The sequence below is a fragment of the Macrosteles quadrilineatus genome, unplaced genomic scaffold (assembly GCF_028750875.1).
Source record: "Macrosteles quadrilineatus isolate MER2022 unplaced genomic scaffold, UCM_ALF_1.0 Scaffold_300__1_contigs__length_110914, whole genome shotgun sequence".
Taxonomy (NCBI): Eukaryota; Metazoa; Arthropoda; class Insecta; order Hemiptera; family Cicadellidae; genus Macrosteles; species Macrosteles quadrilineatus.
Window position 1 is genome coordinate 80,440 of NW_026542893.1, and position 20,295 is coordinate 100,734.

General features: G+C 37.2%; 2 protein-coding genes across 3 annotated transcripts in view; one reads left to right on the forward strand and one right to left on the reverse strand.

The window, feature by feature from the left end:
* LOC128982417 (chromosome-associated kinesin KIF4A-like) overlaps positions 1 to 13,813 on the reverse strand; it is a 57,520-nt gene extending 43,707 nt beyond the window's left edge. For both annotated transcript variants that reach the window (XM_054401375.1, XM_054401374.1), the window contains exons 1-6: positions 13,790 to 13,813; positions 10,513 to 10,734; positions 9,322 to 9,503; positions 6,830 to 6,976; positions 6,450 to 6,553; positions 4,366 to 4,659 (exon numbers count right to left, since the gene is read on the reverse strand). In XM_054401375.1, coding sequence (XP_054257350.1) covers positions 4,366 to 4,659; positions 6,450 to 6,553; positions 6,830 to 6,976; positions 9,322 to 9,503; positions 10,513 to 10,732 — 947 coding nt within the window. In that variant the 5' untranslated portion in view covers positions 10,733 to 10,734; positions 13,790 to 13,813. The remainder of the gene's footprint in view (positions 1 to 4,365; positions 4,660 to 6,449; positions 6,554 to 6,829; positions 6,977 to 9,321; positions 9,504 to 10,512; positions 10,735 to 13,789) is intronic.
* A 2,996-nt stretch (positions 13,814 to 16,809) lies between these two features.
* LOC128982416 (uncharacterized) lies at positions 16,810 to 20,067 on the forward strand. Its single transcript, XM_054401373.1, has 3 exons — positions 16,810 to 17,011; positions 17,420 to 19,625; positions 19,860 to 20,067. The coding sequence occupies exons 1-3, from the start codon at positions 16,810 to 16,812 to the stop codon at positions 20,065 to 20,067; spliced, it is 2,616 nt and encodes an 871-aa protein (XP_054257348.1).
* The last annotated feature ends 228 nt before the right edge of the window (positions 20,068 to 20,295 follow it).

Consider the following 20,295-nt stretch of genomic DNA (forward strand, 5'->3'; position numbering starts at 1 on the left):
TATACATGTACTTTCCAGCCAAGTACTGTATTTTGAAATTGTAGGGCAATAACTTTAGCTTAAGTCTTTTTAATCTATTATTCTGTATTTTATTGATAGGTTTTTGCATTAGTGACACAAGGGGCATATGATCAGATTGAATAGTGATGTCTTCATGTCCGTATACATAAGCGTGTAGTTTTGAACGGGAGAAATATACTGCTAGCAATTCCTTCTCAACTTGGGCATAACCGACCTCAGCTGAGTTAAGAGACCTAGACGCCATGTAAACAGGTTTGTTGTTTTGTAGCAAACAGCACCCAGACGCATCATACTGTATGATTATAGGAGCTGTCATATCAAAGGGAGCAATAATCTGGTCACTAGAGATTAGTTGTTTAATATTATCGATAGCTCTTGAGTGTAGAACAGTCCACTGCCAATGAACATTCTTCTTTAAGAGCTCCCTAAGTGGCGAAGTTATTTGTGATAAGTTAGGGATGAAAGATCGAAGGAAGTTTACCACACCCAATAAACTTTGCAGTTCTTTCTTATTAGAAGGGTTCTTTAGAGCTTTTATAACTTCAACTTTTTCTGGATCGGGACGCATACCATTTTTGCTAAAAATAACACCTAAATATTTCATTTCAGGTAGACAGTATTGGAACTTGTTTATATTGAATTTAATATTCAGACTTCTGGCCCGCTCTAGGACTTTCTTGAGTATTTCATCATTTTCTTCTTTAGAGTTAGAAGCTATGCATAAATCATCAAAGTAGACCGTTACTCCTGGAATATCCTCAAAATATCTTGCTACACACTTATGAAATAGTTCAGGCAAATTACTTAAACCAAATGGGCAACGTAAAAATCTACAAGTTCCATATATTGTGCTGAAGTTACAAAGTTGACTAGATTTTTCATCTAGTTTGATGTGATAGAAGCCATCTTTTATATCTAAGATGCTATAAAATTGTTTATTACCCAATTTTGGAAATATCTCATCAATAGTGGGAATCGTGTATCTCTCTCTAACAATGTACTTATTCAAATTTTGTGGGTCAATGCATATTCTCAATGAGACATCAGGTTTTTCAACTATCACTACATTTGACACCCATTCTACAGGCTCATTGACTTGTTCAATTATACCTCTATTTATGAGATCATCAAGCTTGTCTTTAAATTTTTTGGTGATTTTCAATGGGATACGCCTAGCTGAATCGGCTTGAGGTACCGCATTATTTGTCAACTTAATAGAACATTGGTCAGGAAAACAGCCCAAACCACTAAATACATCTTTGTAAATATCACATAAATGTTTTGTTTGCCATTACAAGCACTCGTATTCAAGTTTACTTTACCTAGGTCATCGATTCTTTGTATCAACCCTAATCTAGTGCATGCTTCAAGCCCTAAGATAGGTGTGGAACTGCCTTTTACTACAATACAATCCATTATATCTAATTTCTCATTCGTTTCTACTTGAACAGTAATCTCTCCCAAAGGTATTATCTTAAAGCCACCATATGCTTCTAGTCGTACCTTACTTTTTCTTAGTTTATATGATAAGCCAGAGTTCTTAATGATATCATAAGGTATTACATTTACCTCAGCACCCGTATCAAGTTTGAAATTGACACGTAAGGTATTGTCTATCAGTAAGTTTTTGAACCATACCTTTTGTTTGACGGCGTTTACCAAGTGTACAGAGTCAATCAATTCAGCCTCGTTTTCTTCAGCCTCTTGTTGTTTTTCATCAATATTATACAAAGGTTGAGGTTTGTCTTTGTTCTGCCTTGTTGCTGGAGCACGTTTCTTCAAACAGACGTTGCTGAAATGGTTTGGCTTCTTGCACCAATTACAAAATTTGCCTAATGCAGGACAGGTCTGGTTATAGTCGTGATTCCTTCCACATTTCCTACATTGGTGTTCGGAAATGTTATATGATTTTGGCTTTATCTGGTCAGTACTGAAAAAAGGGACCCGGTCGTTTTCTTTGTTTATAATCTTCAGATTATTTTCAGCAAGCTCAATACTCTTGCAATATTCAATAATTTTGTCTATTGATGCATCATCCCTTAACAAACATTCCTGGGTTTCTCTGGAAAAAATTCCAAGTGCTATCTGTGCTTTCATTAGTTTAGACTAGTGATGGGCCGATTCCGATTCTCGATTCCAAAATACTCTCGATTCCGCCGGAATCGAATCGAGCATTCGATTCGAATCTCCGTGGGTTTGGGATCGATTCCGACTCTCTTCGATTCTTTGATAAAATTGGTTAAAATAAGCCATAAACGTCATATAAAGCAACAAAGAAACAAAATAAATTCAGATTGCTAATGATTTGCTTGCAACTCTGAGCAAACAACAAGTCCTGGTCGTATCGTCACTAACTCAGCGAGACTAGAGCGAGCGTATTGCAAAAATAATAGATGCGAACTCAATACAGATAGTAGCCTACAATGAGAAACAGTTAACAGATGGGAATTGGAGATTCGGGCAAACTGGACTGGAGCGAGTAAGCATTGCGTCACAGCTCACAAGACATACAAGGAAAGGGATGAGCATCGATTTAGATCAACCAGTGGTACCAAGGCTACTAACCACGAATACTAGAAAAGTAGAAAAATACCGGTATGGATCATAAACATAAACAAATGACATTTTTGGCCCGAAAATACACATTATTTCACATTGCTTAAATTGAACTGCCAAAACATATGTTCAATGCTATTCGTAGAGGATTCGGGCCAACAACGTCATTTGTTTACGTTTATGATCCATACCGGTATTTTTCTAGTATTGGTGCTACTAACTGAATCATTGCATCGCTACATCGATGTTATCAGTAACCGATAACATCGTTGTGAAAACGTCGATGTTTTTGGGACTAAGACAGATTTTTTTCTTCAATTTTTCGTCTGGTCTCTGTACTCTCCAGTAACGGAAAGCATCGATATCTCAATTACACTTGGTCAAAAACATCGATGTGAAAAACAACGAAAGTCTATAGAAAAACATCGGTGATGCGAAAACATCTACTATCGATGCTCATCCCTAAACAGAGCTGAGCTACCATTCATTACCAAAGTATAACAAAACACTTCGTTTTTTGTATTATTGTTAGGTTTAACTTATTTGGACAAACAAAAATCATGTCTAGAAGGAAGAAATACTACTTTTGTTGTGAATCGTGTGACTTAAATGCAGATCAGATACCAAATATTAATATTATTGATCTATTGCTTAAGCTGTATAATTAATTATGTTTTTGTTTCAACTAGGCCTACTCCTAGAAGTTTATATAAGGTTAGGTTAGTTTGTATATAAATTAAAAATCATGAATTGGATAGGGGCTGATTTTTTATAATGATAATGAATGATTTTTTATAGTACATATAAAAGTTATTTTATAAAATTCTATGGCTAGTATTTTACAATAATCTTGTAAATGTGTATTGAATGTGTGACATTCTAAATTCTACATATAGATAACATGCTTGGTAAGCTTGTACTGATTTCACAATTTTAAACACATTGATAAAACATAATTGAATTTGGAATCGGAATCAAGTCCGGAATCGAGATTCGAATCTTAAATTTAAGAATCAGAATCGGAATCGGAATCGAGAAATTTTGGAATCGGCCCATCACTAGTTTAGACTCTTGATCTTTGAAATCACAAATCTTTGCACGATGCCTTAAGTTAGCTAGAAACTTGTCAAATGATTTTCCTTCAGATTGTCTGCATGTGACAAATTTGAAAACATCCATAATTTCATTCTTTTTTGGCAAACAATAATTTCCCAGAACATCCATGATGGATTCTATACTTTCATCAGTGACATCCGTAACTGAAGAATTGTACAGTTGTAAAGCTTCTTTACCCATCAAATTCTTCAATCGTGCCACTTTTACAGGATTGGGTTTCTTCATTGTCTCTGTGGCTATAAAGTAGTTTTCAACGTCTTCCTTGAACTGCTTGAAATTTTCTGGCATATTGCCTATTAATGATAACTTATCTGGTTTATTGAATTCCATTTTTGAGCAGTCACAAACAAAATATAAATACACTCAAATGCACGACTGCGCCACGTTTAGTTTTTATTAATTAGTTTTAAATAAAGGAGACATTTTTTAGTATCAGTAAAAGTTCCTATTCTCAAAAACATAACAACAACTTATTTGTAAACAGATGTAAGATAAACATGAAGAATCATATGTTATTTTAAAATCATAGAATATTAAATATCTAAACAGTACAGACATCAGCCGATGACTTATTAAGCCCATTTGGACTACTGAGTGTGTCTGACAATTTTGACACGTATTATCAATTACAGAACCAACTGTAGGCAAAGATATAAATCTGCACCAACTTACCGCAGCGTATTGACTGTTTCGTCCAAGTTACTGTCAGCAGGACTGACACAAGCTAACATAAGAGTCAGCGCGTTGCCACCGAGAGAGTCTTGCAGCAGCCTGGTCAATTTGCTGTCTCGGTAGTTGACAAACGCAGACCCGTCGCACAATGAGGAGATGACGTTCCCCAATACAAACAACTCTTTGTTGATGTTCACTCCTTCTATAAAACGTTTTCCCTCAGCTCTGGTTTTCTTGGACCGTTCTGACCCAGCGAGATCTACCAGATGGAATTTGGCAGACATTGCGTCATCTCTGAAAATCATATTTTGAATAAGGAAAGTCTCAGATGTAATGAAAAAGATGCGGGCTATTAAATTTTAACAAATAAAATTGTTTATATGGCCTACATAAAAAATGTGTTAAGCTCATTGCCTTTATTTAAATTAGTGATAGAAATATTAATTTTGATTTAAATATAAAATTATGTGGTCTTTAAGTTGCCTATGATGGAAAAAATATTGTTAGCAGTGGAAATAATCACAACATTTTATCTCAGTTAAGCCTTAAATGAGATTTTAAAATATTCATAGTTAAGTCATTTTACCCAAAGTATGACAAATGCAGGTAGGCTAACATAAATTTATGTAAACTACAAAATATTGAAGACATTTTCATATATTGGTTCCCAGGGCCGGAACAAGGGGGGGGCAGAGGGGGCGGTTGCCCCGGGCGGCAGGGTTGAGGGGCGGCAAATTTCTGGTTGCAGAAAATTTGTTTAATACAGTTTGTAAAAGTTTTTAATGAGCCAAACGTCATAAGGAACGTCAATTAAGTAATTTCAAAACTGCATAACGTAATAAACAAACAATAATTTTACAATAGAAATCAATATAGCCTAAATTGCAACGGAGTAGAAAACACTGAGAGCCCTAATAGCATAGTTAGCAGCACAGCAAAGTTTGTTTACAATTTCAGCTGATCGCCATCCCTGTCAAGGCGCCATGCCGCCCTGCCTCACTGCCGTGGTTCGTTAATAGAGGTTAGGTTTGCAGGAATTTCGCTAAGTCGAGGTTCAGAACCAGAGTCGATCAATATAGGTCGGGACTTGACCTCATTAAAATACAGTACAATTAAAGTAGCATGGGCTACAATACTTTACAGTACAGTGTTTACATTGTACAGTAGAACCTAAATCATCCGGCATAATAAATTGGAGGGTACTTGAATATTGCGCAATCATGACAATGGCATTGACCTTGGTACAGGTTAAAAACTATAAGTTTAAAATCACAGCTTGTTCTAACCCTCCTAAAACCTAGCCAAACACTGTATTGCATAGTCATAAATTATGTAAAGAACAAAACAAAACAGTAGAAAGTTTTGTAAGCTACTGCTCGCGATAGGCCAGTAGGCTACTTACAGTACAGTACTGATTTATCACAACAGAGGAATGTCAATAATAATCATTAACTACAGCATTAGTGTTGCTAATGCTAGTTGAAACAAATCGTATTGAAAACAATAAATTATTAGATAAGTCATTATAAAAGTGTATAATCATAGCCAACTTAAGGATAGTAAAAATACTCGTAAAAGGAATGTTAAAATAGCGATGTTGTTATTTTTTATCTTTGGTTTTGTTTTTATATTCTTTCTTAGGTTTTTCTTTATCAAAAAAATTGTACAATTCACCATAGTTATCCCATATCGCCCAATCACAGCTTACTAAACATTACGTCGTCATCAGTCCTCAGTGAATGAAATCAGTTCTCAGTTGCAACATAGCGCGCGCAGACAGCAGACTAGCAGACAAAGATGTAAAACGGAGCAGACAAATGTGACAAGCGCAAGCGATGACGTGACCTTTCCATTTCATTTGATAAAGAAACAGATTTTCCCAAAACAATAATTGGGTGTTACCTATTCCACTTTATCTATTCCATTTTTGTTTAATTTGTGAGGGATTTTTTGTTGTGGGTAAAGGGGGGGGGAGGGGCGGCAAATTTTAGTTTGCCCCCACTCAAAAATTGTCTAGATCCGGCCCTGTTGGTTCCAGTTGATTCGTGGAGTCAAAAAAAAAAGAAAAGAAAATGAGCACTCACTCATCAGATCTTTTTGTCTGGCGAATGTAGATGGTAAATATTGCATGACTTCTTGAAGACTGGGCATTCATTGCAGTTGCTCCCGTGGTTCTGTTTTCTGAGCCCTGAAAAAGTATTCTATGTGAGAGAAAAATATCAAAGATCAAACAGTAAGTGATATTTATTTATCATGGTGATAGTTAGGAAAGAGATGCACATAATCGGCATGTTTTAGCTATTACGAATAACATTTTCAGCTTCAGTCAAACATTTTTTGAACAGTGAAATGATATGCTTTTCAACACTTTTTGAGTTGGATGATTCACAAACAGAATTGTGTTTATTTTTACCAGTATTCACAATATTATTGTTTGCTCGTAAAACAAAAAAAGCTTTATAACCTGCTGTAGACATTGGAGGACATCAGCTGCAGTTAAAGCTGTTTTTTGTGTCAGTCCAGGAATTATGATTCCTCGATTGCTTTCACGCAGATCCACTGTGCTGTTCTTGTTATCGCTCAGCAAATCAATCAGCTGTTCATTGTACAGCTGAAACAAAAACCAGTTAGGTATGTGATCAGTGGGATTGGGAAAATAAAGGTGACTTAAGATGAACGCTGATAGAAAATAAGAATATTTATCTGTGGTAAAAGAATGAATGTATGATCTAATACTTGTAGGCTATCACACAATAATAAGTTAATTTAAATTATTTGTCATAAGAAAGTGAATAAATATAATGACAATTAACTTAATAGCTAATTTTAAACTGTCAGGACAGCCTTAGGCCGGGGCCACACTCATCTTATCTCGCTGAATTTTTTCCACGGGCATTACCCGTGGGTTTGAGAGATACATTACGGTATATGGGGCAGGCCACACTAGAGTAAAAATGTCCGTGAACGCGTGTGTCAGTCTCACTGGTTTTACCAGCGAGACTGACAAACGGAATTGCACGTGTATTCTCACTAACATTCCACGGGCGTTGCACGTAAAACTAGTCGCGGGGCATTGCGGCTTATGGGAGTGAACACACTCATCTTATCTCGCTGAACTTTTTTCACGGACGTTTCTAGTTTTAACCTGTACAGAGAGCGTGGAAGGGGGGGGGGAGTGCGTATCACGGACACGGACGATTTTTATTGCCAGTGTGGCATGCTCTATCAGTCTCGCTGGTTTGCCCGAATAACTTATCTCGTAAGACCAGTGTGGCCACAGGCAAACTGTTTCACGTGCGTCGCACGTGAAAACGGAAAAAACAGTCTCGCTGGTTGAAAATTACAAGTGTGGCCCCGGCCTTAGATGCTTCAAAACTCAACACAGCCATCCTATATTATTGGGTAGAAATTAATGGTCCTGGATACAGCTTATTATAATAATAAATTACTTTCAAATTACTATCGTAGTCAGGTAATTGGTTCCAAGCACATAAAAATGCTTATCAGATGTTTGTTTGATATTAACAGGCAAGCATGTTTCTTTAAAACCTAATAGGCAAGCATGTTTCTTTAAAACCTTTTTTCTCAGCTTGTGTCCATCGCAGTGAAAATCTACGCATACTGTACTAAAAAATATTTTCCTGTAGATGTGTAGAACCCCTTTTGCTTGCGAATAATTTTTCTCCATTATGCAAGCCTACTCGGTCTCAAATTATGTCATTCCATGTTCTGTATCATTGTCTTATATTGTTGGATATGCATGTTAAGGTTTAAATGTTTTTGTTTTTAATTGTAATTTAGGTACTTCATGCAATCTAAATTGTATGAACTAGAATTATGATATTGACTGTTACCCTCATTGTTAACCTCATTGTTTGATACTCAATTTATAAAGGCCCTCCTAAATAATTAGATCTAGGCCTGGGTCTTTTGATTCTTTGGAAGAACGCTTTAAGAAAATTGGATTGAGCCTGAGATAAACTAATGGATATATAATTTGCTAGTTGTGTAAAATCATATTATCAAATTAATGCTTCAAACATGTTTATTCCTAAAAAAAATTATCATGGCTATTCAGAATATATAAGAGTAAAATAGGTAAAGCCTTTATCTTAACTGTGTTTATTTCTTGACACAATCCTCTTAGGAGTAAAAAGTTTTAATAATGATTGGTACAGTAATTGTTGTTAGAAAACCATGAATGTAGGATAATCCATTTCCATACTAATTTCAATGTATTAAAATTTAAAATAATGGTTTAAATACAATTCTGAGAAGAAAACCGCAAAAATACCTAAATCCACGTACCGTACTGTACCGATTTTGTACCGAGAACCGAGGTACAAAATATTGTACCGTACCGAACTGTACCAACCTTAAATTTTCTGTACAGCAGACCCCTAAAATCTATATAGGTTACCATGGTAACGTTAATCACATTCTTTAACAATTATTGATACTGTCAAAAAATGTCAGAGGATCAACACATTGACTGTCAAATTTTAAAAATCAAAATCGTCGTAGTTGATGTGAGCCACCAACAGAATGCGCTGATCAAAATTACTAATTCCTGTTGATTATAAGAACTATTTACCAATTCCATCAGGTGGAAGGACTTAGCTTTAGCAACTATTATGACGCATCAACTATGCCAGCAGCAAAATATAAGGTACAAAATAGAATTTTACGCACCAACGCATTGTGATCTCACACAACCATGTTTTTTATCAAGGTGGGATGTCTACTTTAGAATCCAATAGTCAATGTCGCAAAACTGCCATCATGCCAACCTTACCTAACAAACAGAGATTTTGGCGAGAATTCGGAGCACTCAATTTAATTTTCTCGACTCAAAACAACCTAACAACATTTAATGAAACTCCATAAAAAAGTTGACGGATCTAAAATGAAGCAAGCAAATAGATCTTAATACTAAAAAAAATTTGGCAAGCTTACCTCGAGGAAAGAGACGCTAACATTGAACATCCAGTCGTCATCATTTTCTATTTTAACGAACATGTCGTTGATAGCTCTCTGAATAATGCCCTGATCTGCAGGGTTAGCAGAGGGACATGTCCCCATGCTGTAAGTCTTACCGGAGCCAGTTTGACCGTATGCCAGTACTGTGACATTGTAGCCTAAAACAATGATAATGGCACAAGACGTAGATAAAGACAATATTCACAGAGAAAACAGTGAGCTACCTATGTTAAACTAGACACCATAGCATCACAATATCAAAACTGATTGGACATGATGGAACTCTGGGGATGAGCTCAGTAGTTTCACAAGTTGCCGCAATGCAGCCACTGTAACTTTTTTTAGCATGGTGGTTAAGGTGAGCGTAGTGTCGTCCAGTAGGCCCTCCTTTGTATATGGACTCATTGGGTTAAAGCTATATTTCCAAAAACATTTGATACAATATAAGACCACATTGTTTTGATACGTTTGCTGAAAATTAAAACACATAAACTTGAATCAAAATTTCAGTCAGTAAGTTATTCCAACCTCCAAATTTAGTGATAACATCAGTCTTATAGAGGTTAGTTTATCAACTAGGCCTACCTACTTTCATTTCAGAAAACATTATAGACATACAAATAGTTTTAGTACCCTACATAATGCCAAGGCAGTGCTATTTCAGGACTGCTACCGTCCTAAAATATGCCTAACATCCTAATGTTCTATCCTAACGTCCTAAAATAGGCCGTACGGGTAGCTTATCCCTTGTAGGTAGGTATATAATGATACACATTTGCATACTATGTAAAAAATCATGACTAATGTAAGTTACAGTATTCTGAATTTAAAGTACAAATGTGTACCAAAGTAGGCTACCTAGCCTGGACAGTGGCAGAACAGTTCACAATAAGCCTAACACATTCCTAACTTTGCTGTGAGGAAAGTCAGCAGATGCCAAATGGCTTCCAAATTTACTATATCTGTATGAACCGAGTTGGAATTATATAGTGAGGGTTCAAGTTAAACTGCAATTAGATAATAATAGCCCAGAACGGTGTTAGGCCTAACTTAAAAGGCACTTCAAAAATTGTCATATTTTTACTTTAACTAATATTATAAAATTTTACTTCAACTTATATTATAAAATAATATCAAAACTAAATGTTACAAAATAATGGCAAATACCTTTGAAAAGCTGATTTACTAGGTTCTGAACAGCTGTTTCATATATGTCAATTTGTGGTGTGCTGCTGTCGAACACGTAGTTGAAAGTAAACTTGTCATTCCTCATTTTGGTTATGATTTGCTGTGCCTCAGGAATGACTTCCACACAAGATCTACATCCACTCTCCAACTCATGAGGCACTAAGGGCCTGACACGTATGGCAACTTGAACGGAATCCATGTCTAAAACAAATACATGGACCACTATAAAACGACCCCTGTTAATTGTGGGGATGATTTTCCTACAATAATATAATTGATGTTGTTTTGATTAAGTTAAACCAAGATCTGAGATATATATATATACATATATATATAAGGATGAGTTTAAAGTCCCTTCCCCCCTACCTTTTATTAAACAGTATAAGTAAAAATGTTTAAGCTCCACACATCATTGTTAGAACTAAATATTTTGTTTTTCATGGGTTCATTGACTCTCCGCATCCCTTGGGGTCAAAGGTCAATGAGGAGTAAGCCGAGATTCTTAAATGTAAGCATATGTTGACATATACATAAAATTAAACATCTTGTTGAACTAAACACAATGCCACTAACTGGACCTTAAATAGACAATCGAGTAAAAGATGACGGCTGTTTAAAGATTCTCATTGAATTTGCATTGTTTTTATACGCTACCTCCTTAGGGGTGTAAAAGATGTTTACTAGAAGACAGAAGAAAATCATAAATGTATAGTGTGAGTTATCTGTATGAAATAATATCACCACTATATGAACAAATATTTGATAAAGCTTTATTTACAAACGAATGAAGAAATCTGCTAAATCATAACATAGTCAAAACTAAATGTTTAACAAAACTAGCAACATCTGTTCATAGTAAATATTAAATAAAGTATAGACCAAAGGCATCACAAATGTGGCAAACCTGCAGACTAAGCGAATTTCAACTTGTCTGATTACATTTGTACTAAAATATTTCCATAAATAAGACATATTTATTCCCTATTTAAATAAGATTAGATTTAACAAGTGCTTAGGTTTGCTGCTACGGGGAAGGTAAAAAGTGTTTTTGACCATACGTCAATAGTATAGGATGAAATAAATAAATTTGCAAAATTTTATCAATATATATCCATAAACAAGTAAACTACAACAATTTTCATTTTCTTCATAAGAATGACATGGGAATTTAAAATTACACTTATTTTTGAATATTCTCCGTGACCGTCTAGGCATAGAACAGCCCTTCATTATACTAAATTATTAATTTTTTTAAGCTCGACAAAACGGTTTAACACGTTGACTGCGCGCGCCGACTTTACAGGCGCTCCCCAGTGGCGGGCGAAGCCCCGGCGTGCAACCGAATCAGCGAACGCAATTGGCATTCAAATATTTCAGTCTGACGAATCACAAAAGAGCAGTGGTGACTGTGCTGCGTTACCCCGAGAGTGGATATAGTTCACTGAAACACCCAAAGGTAGCAGCAATGCACAGATCCGTATCCAGTGTCTTTGTAATGTGGGTTGAAGAGAAAAAATCCCCGAAACCGGGACAAAAGCATTGCCAGACAGGATTTTACGGGAAATTTTAGTACCAACCTACACCAAAGTAAAGCTCGCATTCTAAGCTGGCAGGCTGGCAACGATTATAACGTCTCCGTCTGAAGCTAAGCTCACACTGACTCAATATATTTCTGTTGGTCTGGTGCCGACTTTTGTCAGCGCGCGCCACCTGAGAGCGAAAATTCGGCGCGCACAGTCAACGTGTTAAAAAGAAATTAGGCCTAATTGCAAAATTTTCTGTTTTTAGGGTCAAAAATGGAAAAAAACCCATTTGTACCCCATAAATCTTACCATAAACCCCTGTTCCCGTGGTCCGATTATACTGGATCACAAACTCGTTCGAATAAACGTAGGTTCACACGTTTGTACCAAATTTCATTAAAATCGGATCATTTTTGCTCGAGTTATCGCGCTAACAGACACATATATATTACCTATATAGGCCTATCTATACTTATAAAAGGCAAAGCCCTCACTGACTCACTGACACACTCATCACTAATTCTCCCACTTCCCATTTACCTAGGAGGCTGAAATTCGGTACACCGATTCTTTGGGCATTAAATAGAAAAACTAAGTAGTTTTTATTCTGATCGGGCTTTCGGGCTCCGCCCCAGTGGCTCTGGAGTTTCCCATGTTAACCTTATGATTTTTCATATTTAAAAGGAATTAATGAATCTTAACATCTGTTTCAATTAAACAAGTTGGTTCTGTTCTATGATGTTCAATAGCATTAAAGTTACAAGGATTACCAACAGGGTGCAGCACTAATATTTTTTTAAATTTATGACAACAGCTTATTTGCAACCAAAAGGTGGGTGAGCGTAGCGAACGAACTTCTACCCGGAGGCGAGTTAGCGTAGCGAACGAGCTAACCTGAAGGCAAGTGAGCGCAGCGAACGAGCTCCAACCCAAAGGTGAGTGAGCGTAGCGAACGAACTTCAACCAGGACGTGATTGAGCCATGCGAACGAGCTCATCTTGAAAATTAAGAAATTAAACGGGGCAAAGCCCGCAGTACAGCTAGTGTAAAAATATAGGTATAAATGTATAACTGTATAAGTATAAATGTATAGCCTGAAGTAAGATGAAAAACTTTAGGGTAGACCTAGGGGTTGCAGCATTATCAATCCCAGGCTCGTGCCTAGCGTCCTAGGAAAAAAAAAAAAAACTTAGGCTAAATAATAAACATAAGCAGTAAAAGTTCAGTATTACCCCCACATGGTACCGGTAGTTAATGAAGTGGATTTAAGTAAACTTACCGTAAGCCTAATTGAAAATCAGATCAGGCAAATGGAAATTCACTTAGTCTGCAGGTTTGATGCGGCAGGGGTAAGGCTAATTAGCCTAGTTTTTCTTTTGCTCAAACAAAACCAACTAGGAAAATTAGACCTATGAGTAGGCCCAAAGCCTAAGGCCTAGACCTATGCATTGTAGGCCTATGTTTATGGACAATAAATTAGCCTATTTGATTTGAAATGATTTGATCAAGAATCAAGAATTTTTATTTCCATAAAATGTGGTTACATTGCTGGAAAACGTCAGTCAACTCTAGCCAAGTCTACCAAGTCTACGGAAAAAATGGCATTTTAAGGTAATAAATAGGTCTAAAACTAACTCAATATCACAGAGTTTATTACTATCGAGAAGTAAAAACAACCATTTGAAAGTTAGCCATCGTGAGAAAGAAAGTATATTACAACCAACTTAACTTACCTTCAGTAAGCTATTGAAAGAAGAGAAATGTCTGTGAAACTGCCAATAAACCAACATTAAGCTATGACGTCACGTCAGATCAGTAGATCAAGAAGGCCGTGGCATCAAAACTTCCTAACCTCAAATGCATGTATCAAAACTTTCTAACCTCAAACACATGTGTCACATGTCAAAACTTCCTAACCTCAAATACATTTTATGTTTAAATTACACCTTTTGAGCAGTTATTAAGTGTTTGTTTTACTAGTATACCATTTTTATGTTAATGCGGTGCCGAAATAAAGTGCAATGACCACTAATAACACTTGTTTTTATTCCATTGATATGTAGGCCTACTTCCACTAACCTCAAAGTGCATTTCACACTACAAACAAACATCTGACTAGATTTATGTAGATTACTTTTATGGATTATGTTACATTATAAGTCAATACATGTGATAATAAAATAGCATGCCCATACGATGCTTATGATGGTTTCTATATGTGGTAACAGTTAGACCTGCTCCTTACCCAACTACCGATTTAACAGATTAAAAAAAACAATTATATTTTAAAATTCGCTCGATAAATTTTCATTATTTTAATGGAGAATGTTATTTACACGTCTACACATGTTATAATAAAATGGCAAGCCCATTCGATGCTTATGATGGTTGCTATGTGTGGTAGAAGTTAGGCCTGCTCCTTATTGAGCTACCGATTTTTTACAGATTCTAAAAAAGTTATATTTCAAATTTAGCTCGATAAATTTTCATTATTTTTATGGAGTATGTTCTTCACACGTTTACACATGTTATAAAAAAATGGCAAGCCCATTCGATGCTTATGATGGTTGCTATATGTGGTAGAAGTTAGGCCTGCTGCTTATTGAGCTACCGATTTTTACAGATTCTAAAAAAAATTATATTTCAAATTTGGCTCGATAAATTTTGATTATTTTTATGGAGTATGTTATTTAGACGTCTACACATGTTATAATAAAATGGCAAGCCCAGTCAATGCTTATGATGGTTGCTATGTGTAATAGAAGTTAGGCCTGCTCCTTATTGAGCTACCGATTTTTACAGATTCTAAAAAAATTATATTTCAAATTTAGCTCGATAAATTTTCATTTTTTTTATGGAGTATGTTCTTCACACGTTTACACATGTTATACAAAAATGGCAAGCCCATTCGATGCTTATGATGGTTTCTATAGTTGGTAGAAGATAGTCCTGCTCCTTACTGAGCAGTAGGGTACGCTGTACTTCAGGCCACCAATCAGAGAGCAGCATTTCATCCCCACCCCTCCCCCTAGGCCACGCCCCCTTTTGTCCCACGTGGTCGCCCTCTGGTGTCCCACGTGGTCTAACCTCACTTATGTTTTCGCGCCAAACATCCCACGTGGTCGCCCTCTGGTGTCCCACGTGGTCTAACCTCACTTTTGTTTTCGCGCTAAACATCTAACCTCACTTTACGTATTGCATACGTAGGTTCCTGCCAAACGAAAAAAACTTCACCTTCCCGCTAAGTAACATAACCTCACTTTCGCGCCAAACGAAAAAAACTTCACCTTCCCGCCAAGTAACATAACCTCACATTTATTTTCGCGCCAAACGAAAAAAATCACCTTCCCGCCAAGTAACATAACCTCACTTTTATTTTCGCGCCAAACGAAAAAATCACCTTCCCGCCAAGTGACTTTCGCGCTAAACGAAAAAACCTTACTTCTTCTCCGCTGATTCCCGCCAAACAACGTAACCTCACCTTCCCAGCAAGCTTCACTTTACGTATTGCGTAGGTTCTCGCCAGCTTATGTAACCTCCGTAATGATCAACTCTTGCCAAATGAAATAGCCTCCACTGAGTTATATGTCCTGAATAATTACACAGATTGATTTAAAATATGTTTTAATGCCGCTACATCTACGATTTATATTTACATACGTTTAAACATATTTACAAATACTACAAATCTTCTTCTTCTTCTTCTTCATCATCACGGTTCTGTAACAAAACAAGGAAGTATTAAAGGTGTGTATCCTGGTTGCTGATTGGTTGTTATAAGCTTGTACCTGATTGGTCATAAATAGGTGATCTGTTGTGTGATTGGCCAATTTTAGCTATTTAAACTTTTCAGTACTTATTTTCTTTCACTTTGCTCTTGGCAATTGAACGTGTTGGACGTGTGCTCTTGTGTTTGATGTTTTGAGGTTATGTTTGCAAGTTATTTCTAGTGTTAAATGTTAGTCTGATTATTTACGGTACATCAGTGGTAAGTAAACTTTGTTTCTTTATTGTAACGTATTGTGCAATCGGTGTGCTATATTCAGCTTTGTGTGTGCGCAGCTGTGTCCCCACCACATCTTGTGTCTCAGTGTTGTGCAATCGGTGTGCTATATTTAGCTGTGTGCGCGCGCAGGTCGTGTCCCCCACTAGATCTTGTGTCTCTGCGTCCCTTTTACTTTGCTCTAGGCGTTTGACGACGATGGATGTTAGTATGGCCGATAACGTATCTGATGAAGTAGTTGAACCCGTAAAAGTAGTTGAGCCTGTTACTTTGATTAGTACTGATCAAACTTATGTAAATAAATTTAGATTGTATGGGAGTAAAACTGTATTTAAATTCACCAATCCGCCTCCAGAAACTAATGAGATTGATTGGTTGAGACAAGGGTTTGCACAAATTGTAAATAGTATGAAAGAACAAGCTTTTGAAAATGATCAACTTGGGTTTACCTTGGAGAGTCTCAACTTGAAATCAAAAGCACCCGGCTATGTAAATTTTCGTCCGGCTACTGAAATTGATGAAAACGTATTGTGGCAAATCTTTGGTGGTATTGTGCAATCAAACTCTGAATCTATCAAATCTACCGACACCTTTAAAGTGGAATGCACTAGAATTAACCTTCCTGTAGGCTCTGGAAGGGTAAGGCCGGGGTTTTATAATACGTTTGATGAGGAATGCAAGGCAAGACGGGGAATTGTTGTTATAAATAATAAAGATAAATTGTGTCTTCCCCGTGCAATTGTAGTGGCTATGGCCAATGTAAGTAAAGATCCTGACTATAATGCAGTTAGAAAGGATAGGGCAAATAGGCAAACAATCAGGGCCCAGGAACTTGTGCGTCGAGCTAGAGTTGAAATGCCAGAGGGTGGAGCTGGCATCCCGGAGCTTGAAAAATTTCAAGGGTTTTTAAGGGATTACAAAATTGTCGTGTACAACTATGACAGCAAAGGTCGTGATGTCTACTTTGAGGGAAATGTAGAAAATGTAAAATTCACACTAAATTTACTGTTTCACGATGGTCACTACAATGTGATTAACAGTTTGACTGCTGCTTTTGTTTGTACATATTTTTGTGAAGCATGCCATGTACCCTATGATCACAAAGGAGCCCACCGCTGCTCAAACATCTGCTCACAGTGTCAGACCATCTCACCCCCTTGTGTAGAGGAAAATGGCGGTATTCTGTGCCCTAAATGTAACATGACCTACAAAAATCAGGGATGTTTTATCGCGCATGAAGCTGATAGGTGTAAAAATGTAAAGAAATGTCTCGATTGCGGGAAACTGATTTGGATTAGAGAACGGTCCAAACCTCACAAATGTGGTGAAGTATACTGTAAACCGTGTGGTTCTTTTGAAGACCCTAACCACAAATGTTATATGAAACCTGACACGAGAAAGCCCAAGTCAAAAGATTTTCTGTTTATTTTCTTTGACTTGGAAACCCGCCAAGATGAGTCCCTGCCCTCAGATCCCGAGTCTAAATTGCATCAAGTAAACTTGTGTGTGTCACAACAGTTTTGCTATCAGTGTATTGAGGCTAAATTTTGTATGGCTTGTAAAAATCGAACAAGAGTCTTTAAATCTGAACCAGTCACTCAGTTCATGGACTATGTGATGCAAGTCCGTAAAAATTTCAAAGATGTCTGTGTTATTGCTCACAATGGGCAGGGCTTTGATTTTCAGTTTTTGCTCAAGTATGTGCTGGAGGATACAAAGTTCACTCCGAAACTTGTAATGCGGGGAACTAAGGTAATTTTGATGGAAATTGACAATGTGAGGTTTGTTGATTCACTTAGTTATTTCCCTATGCCTCTTGCTGCTCTGCCCAAGGCCTTTGACTTGCCTCCAGAAAAGAAGAAAGGCTATTTCCCCCACCTCTTCAACACCCTTAAGAATCAAAATTATGTGGGCCCTATGCCAGCAAAAGAGTTTTACTGTCCGGAATCTATGTTTGAAAAATCACACAAAGATTTTGAAAACTGGTATAATGATCAGGTTGCAAACCGCGTTACATTTGACTTTAAGAAAGAAATCCTCGAGTATTGTATCTCGGATGTTGATATCTTGGCCCAAGCATGTTTAAAGTTCCGTTCAATTTTCCTGCAAGAGTGTAATGTTGATCCGTTTCTCGAGGCTGTGACCATTGCCAGCGCATGCAATTTAGCTTTTCGCAGGAACTTTTTGAAGAAAAATACTATCGGCATCGTTCCTAAAAACGGCTATAGGCTTACAGACGCTCAATCGGCTATTGCTTTACAGTGGCTATCATGGGAAGAGGAGAAACGTGGAGTTAGAATAGAACACGCTGGACGTGGAAAAGAGGTTAAAATCAATGGAATGAAAGTTGACGGGTTTGACGGTCAAAATATTTATGAATTTCAAGGCTGCTACTGGCACGGATGCCCTAAATGCTTTCCCTACGACCGTGAACTTGCTTTGAAAGAAGATCCCTCTGACTCACTCCATTTGCGATATGAACGGACCAAATCGAAAATAGCAAAGTTGGGCGATAACGTCGTACAAATGTGGGAATGTGAGTTTAGAAAGTTAAAAAAGACAGAAAACATGAAACATTTAGACAAGTTGCCGATCCTCAACAATTTACCTCTGAACCCGAGGCAAGCATTTTTTGGGGGTCGAACCGGTAATGCCAAAACGTATCACAAATGTGCTGAAGGGGAAACTATTGAATACGTGGATGTATGCTCTCTCTATCCCTGGGTATGTAAATATGGCAAGTACCCTGTAGGCCATCCGACAATCTATGTAGGTGATAGAGAGTGTAGACAGAGAGGTCTTAATGTCGAAGGCCTATTAAAGTGTAAAGTACTCCCACCACGCGATCTTTACCATCCTGTGCTCCCGGCCAAAATGAATGACAAGTTAATGTTTGTTTTGTGTGCGACTTGTGGAGATGGTCAGATTCAAAGTGATTGCGACCACGAAAGTGGTGACAGAGCACTTATTGGGACCTGGACCATGGACGAAGTTCGTAAAGCTGTAGAAAAGGGTTATGTTGTACTCGACATGTATGAACTTTGGGAGTATAAGGTAGCCACATATGAAAATGGGGGATTGTTTACTGACTTTATAAATAAATTTTTAAAAATGAAACAGGAAGCATCCGGGTTTCCAGGCTGGTGTGAAACAGAGGAGGACAAAAACAAGTACATTGAGGATTATTTTCAAAAAGAGGGCGTCCAACTGGAAAAAGTCAAAATTGTAAAAAATGGTGGCTTAAGGTCGTTGGCTAAACTGATGTTGAACTCGTTTTGGGGAAAATTTGGACAGCGTGAAAATCAGACCAAAGCTACGATTGTCAGGGACCCAAAAACACTTTTCAAAATGTTAACTAGCTCTGAAATTGATGTAAATAGAGTACAGATTGTCAATGATGAGGTTCTTGTTGTTAGCTGGGAGTACATTGAGGAGGTTGGGGAGCCATTGCAAAATGTAAATGTTGTGTTGGCAGCTTACACTACTGCCCAAGCGAGATTGAAGCTCTATGAGCATCTAGATGCCTTGGGTGGTCAAGTGTTGTATTATGATACTGATTCTGTATTGTATGTATACAAGGGTGGTTTGTACAGAGTTCCCACGGGAGATTATCTAGGGGAAATGACCGATGAGTTGGCCGAGTATGGACCAGGTTCATACATAACAGAGTTTGTATCTGGAGGGCCAAAAACCTATGCATACCTCGTGTGGTCAACAAACAAACAAAAATTGATTCCCGTTTGTAAAGTAAAAGGGCTTACATTAAATATGAAAACTTCTAAAAAGATTGGATTTGACAGTTTGAAAGAGATGGTCCTTGGTGATGCTGCACAAACAATGGACATTGAGGAAAATAGAATCAGACGAACAAAGGATAGAAATATAGTTACAATCAGTGAGGTCAAACAGTTTAAAATTACGGGGCCAAAAAGGAAACATGGTAGCAATTATGATACACTTCCATATGGGTTTAAAATTCAAAAAACTCACCAAGATCTCAACTCCTGAATCACTACTATCACTGTCACTCAGCTCCTCCCAGTCCCCAATATCCACCTCGTTCCACCCGTTCCACCCTCCCGGGCCCCAATTGACCCCAAATTCCGAATCTGTGTCTGAATCGTTGTCTTCTTCACTCAAATTCAAAAATTCACATACTCTGCGATATAAATAATGTTGAACAAAATCACTAACGACCAGCATCAGAGAGATCATGTTGGACACTGAACACATGTT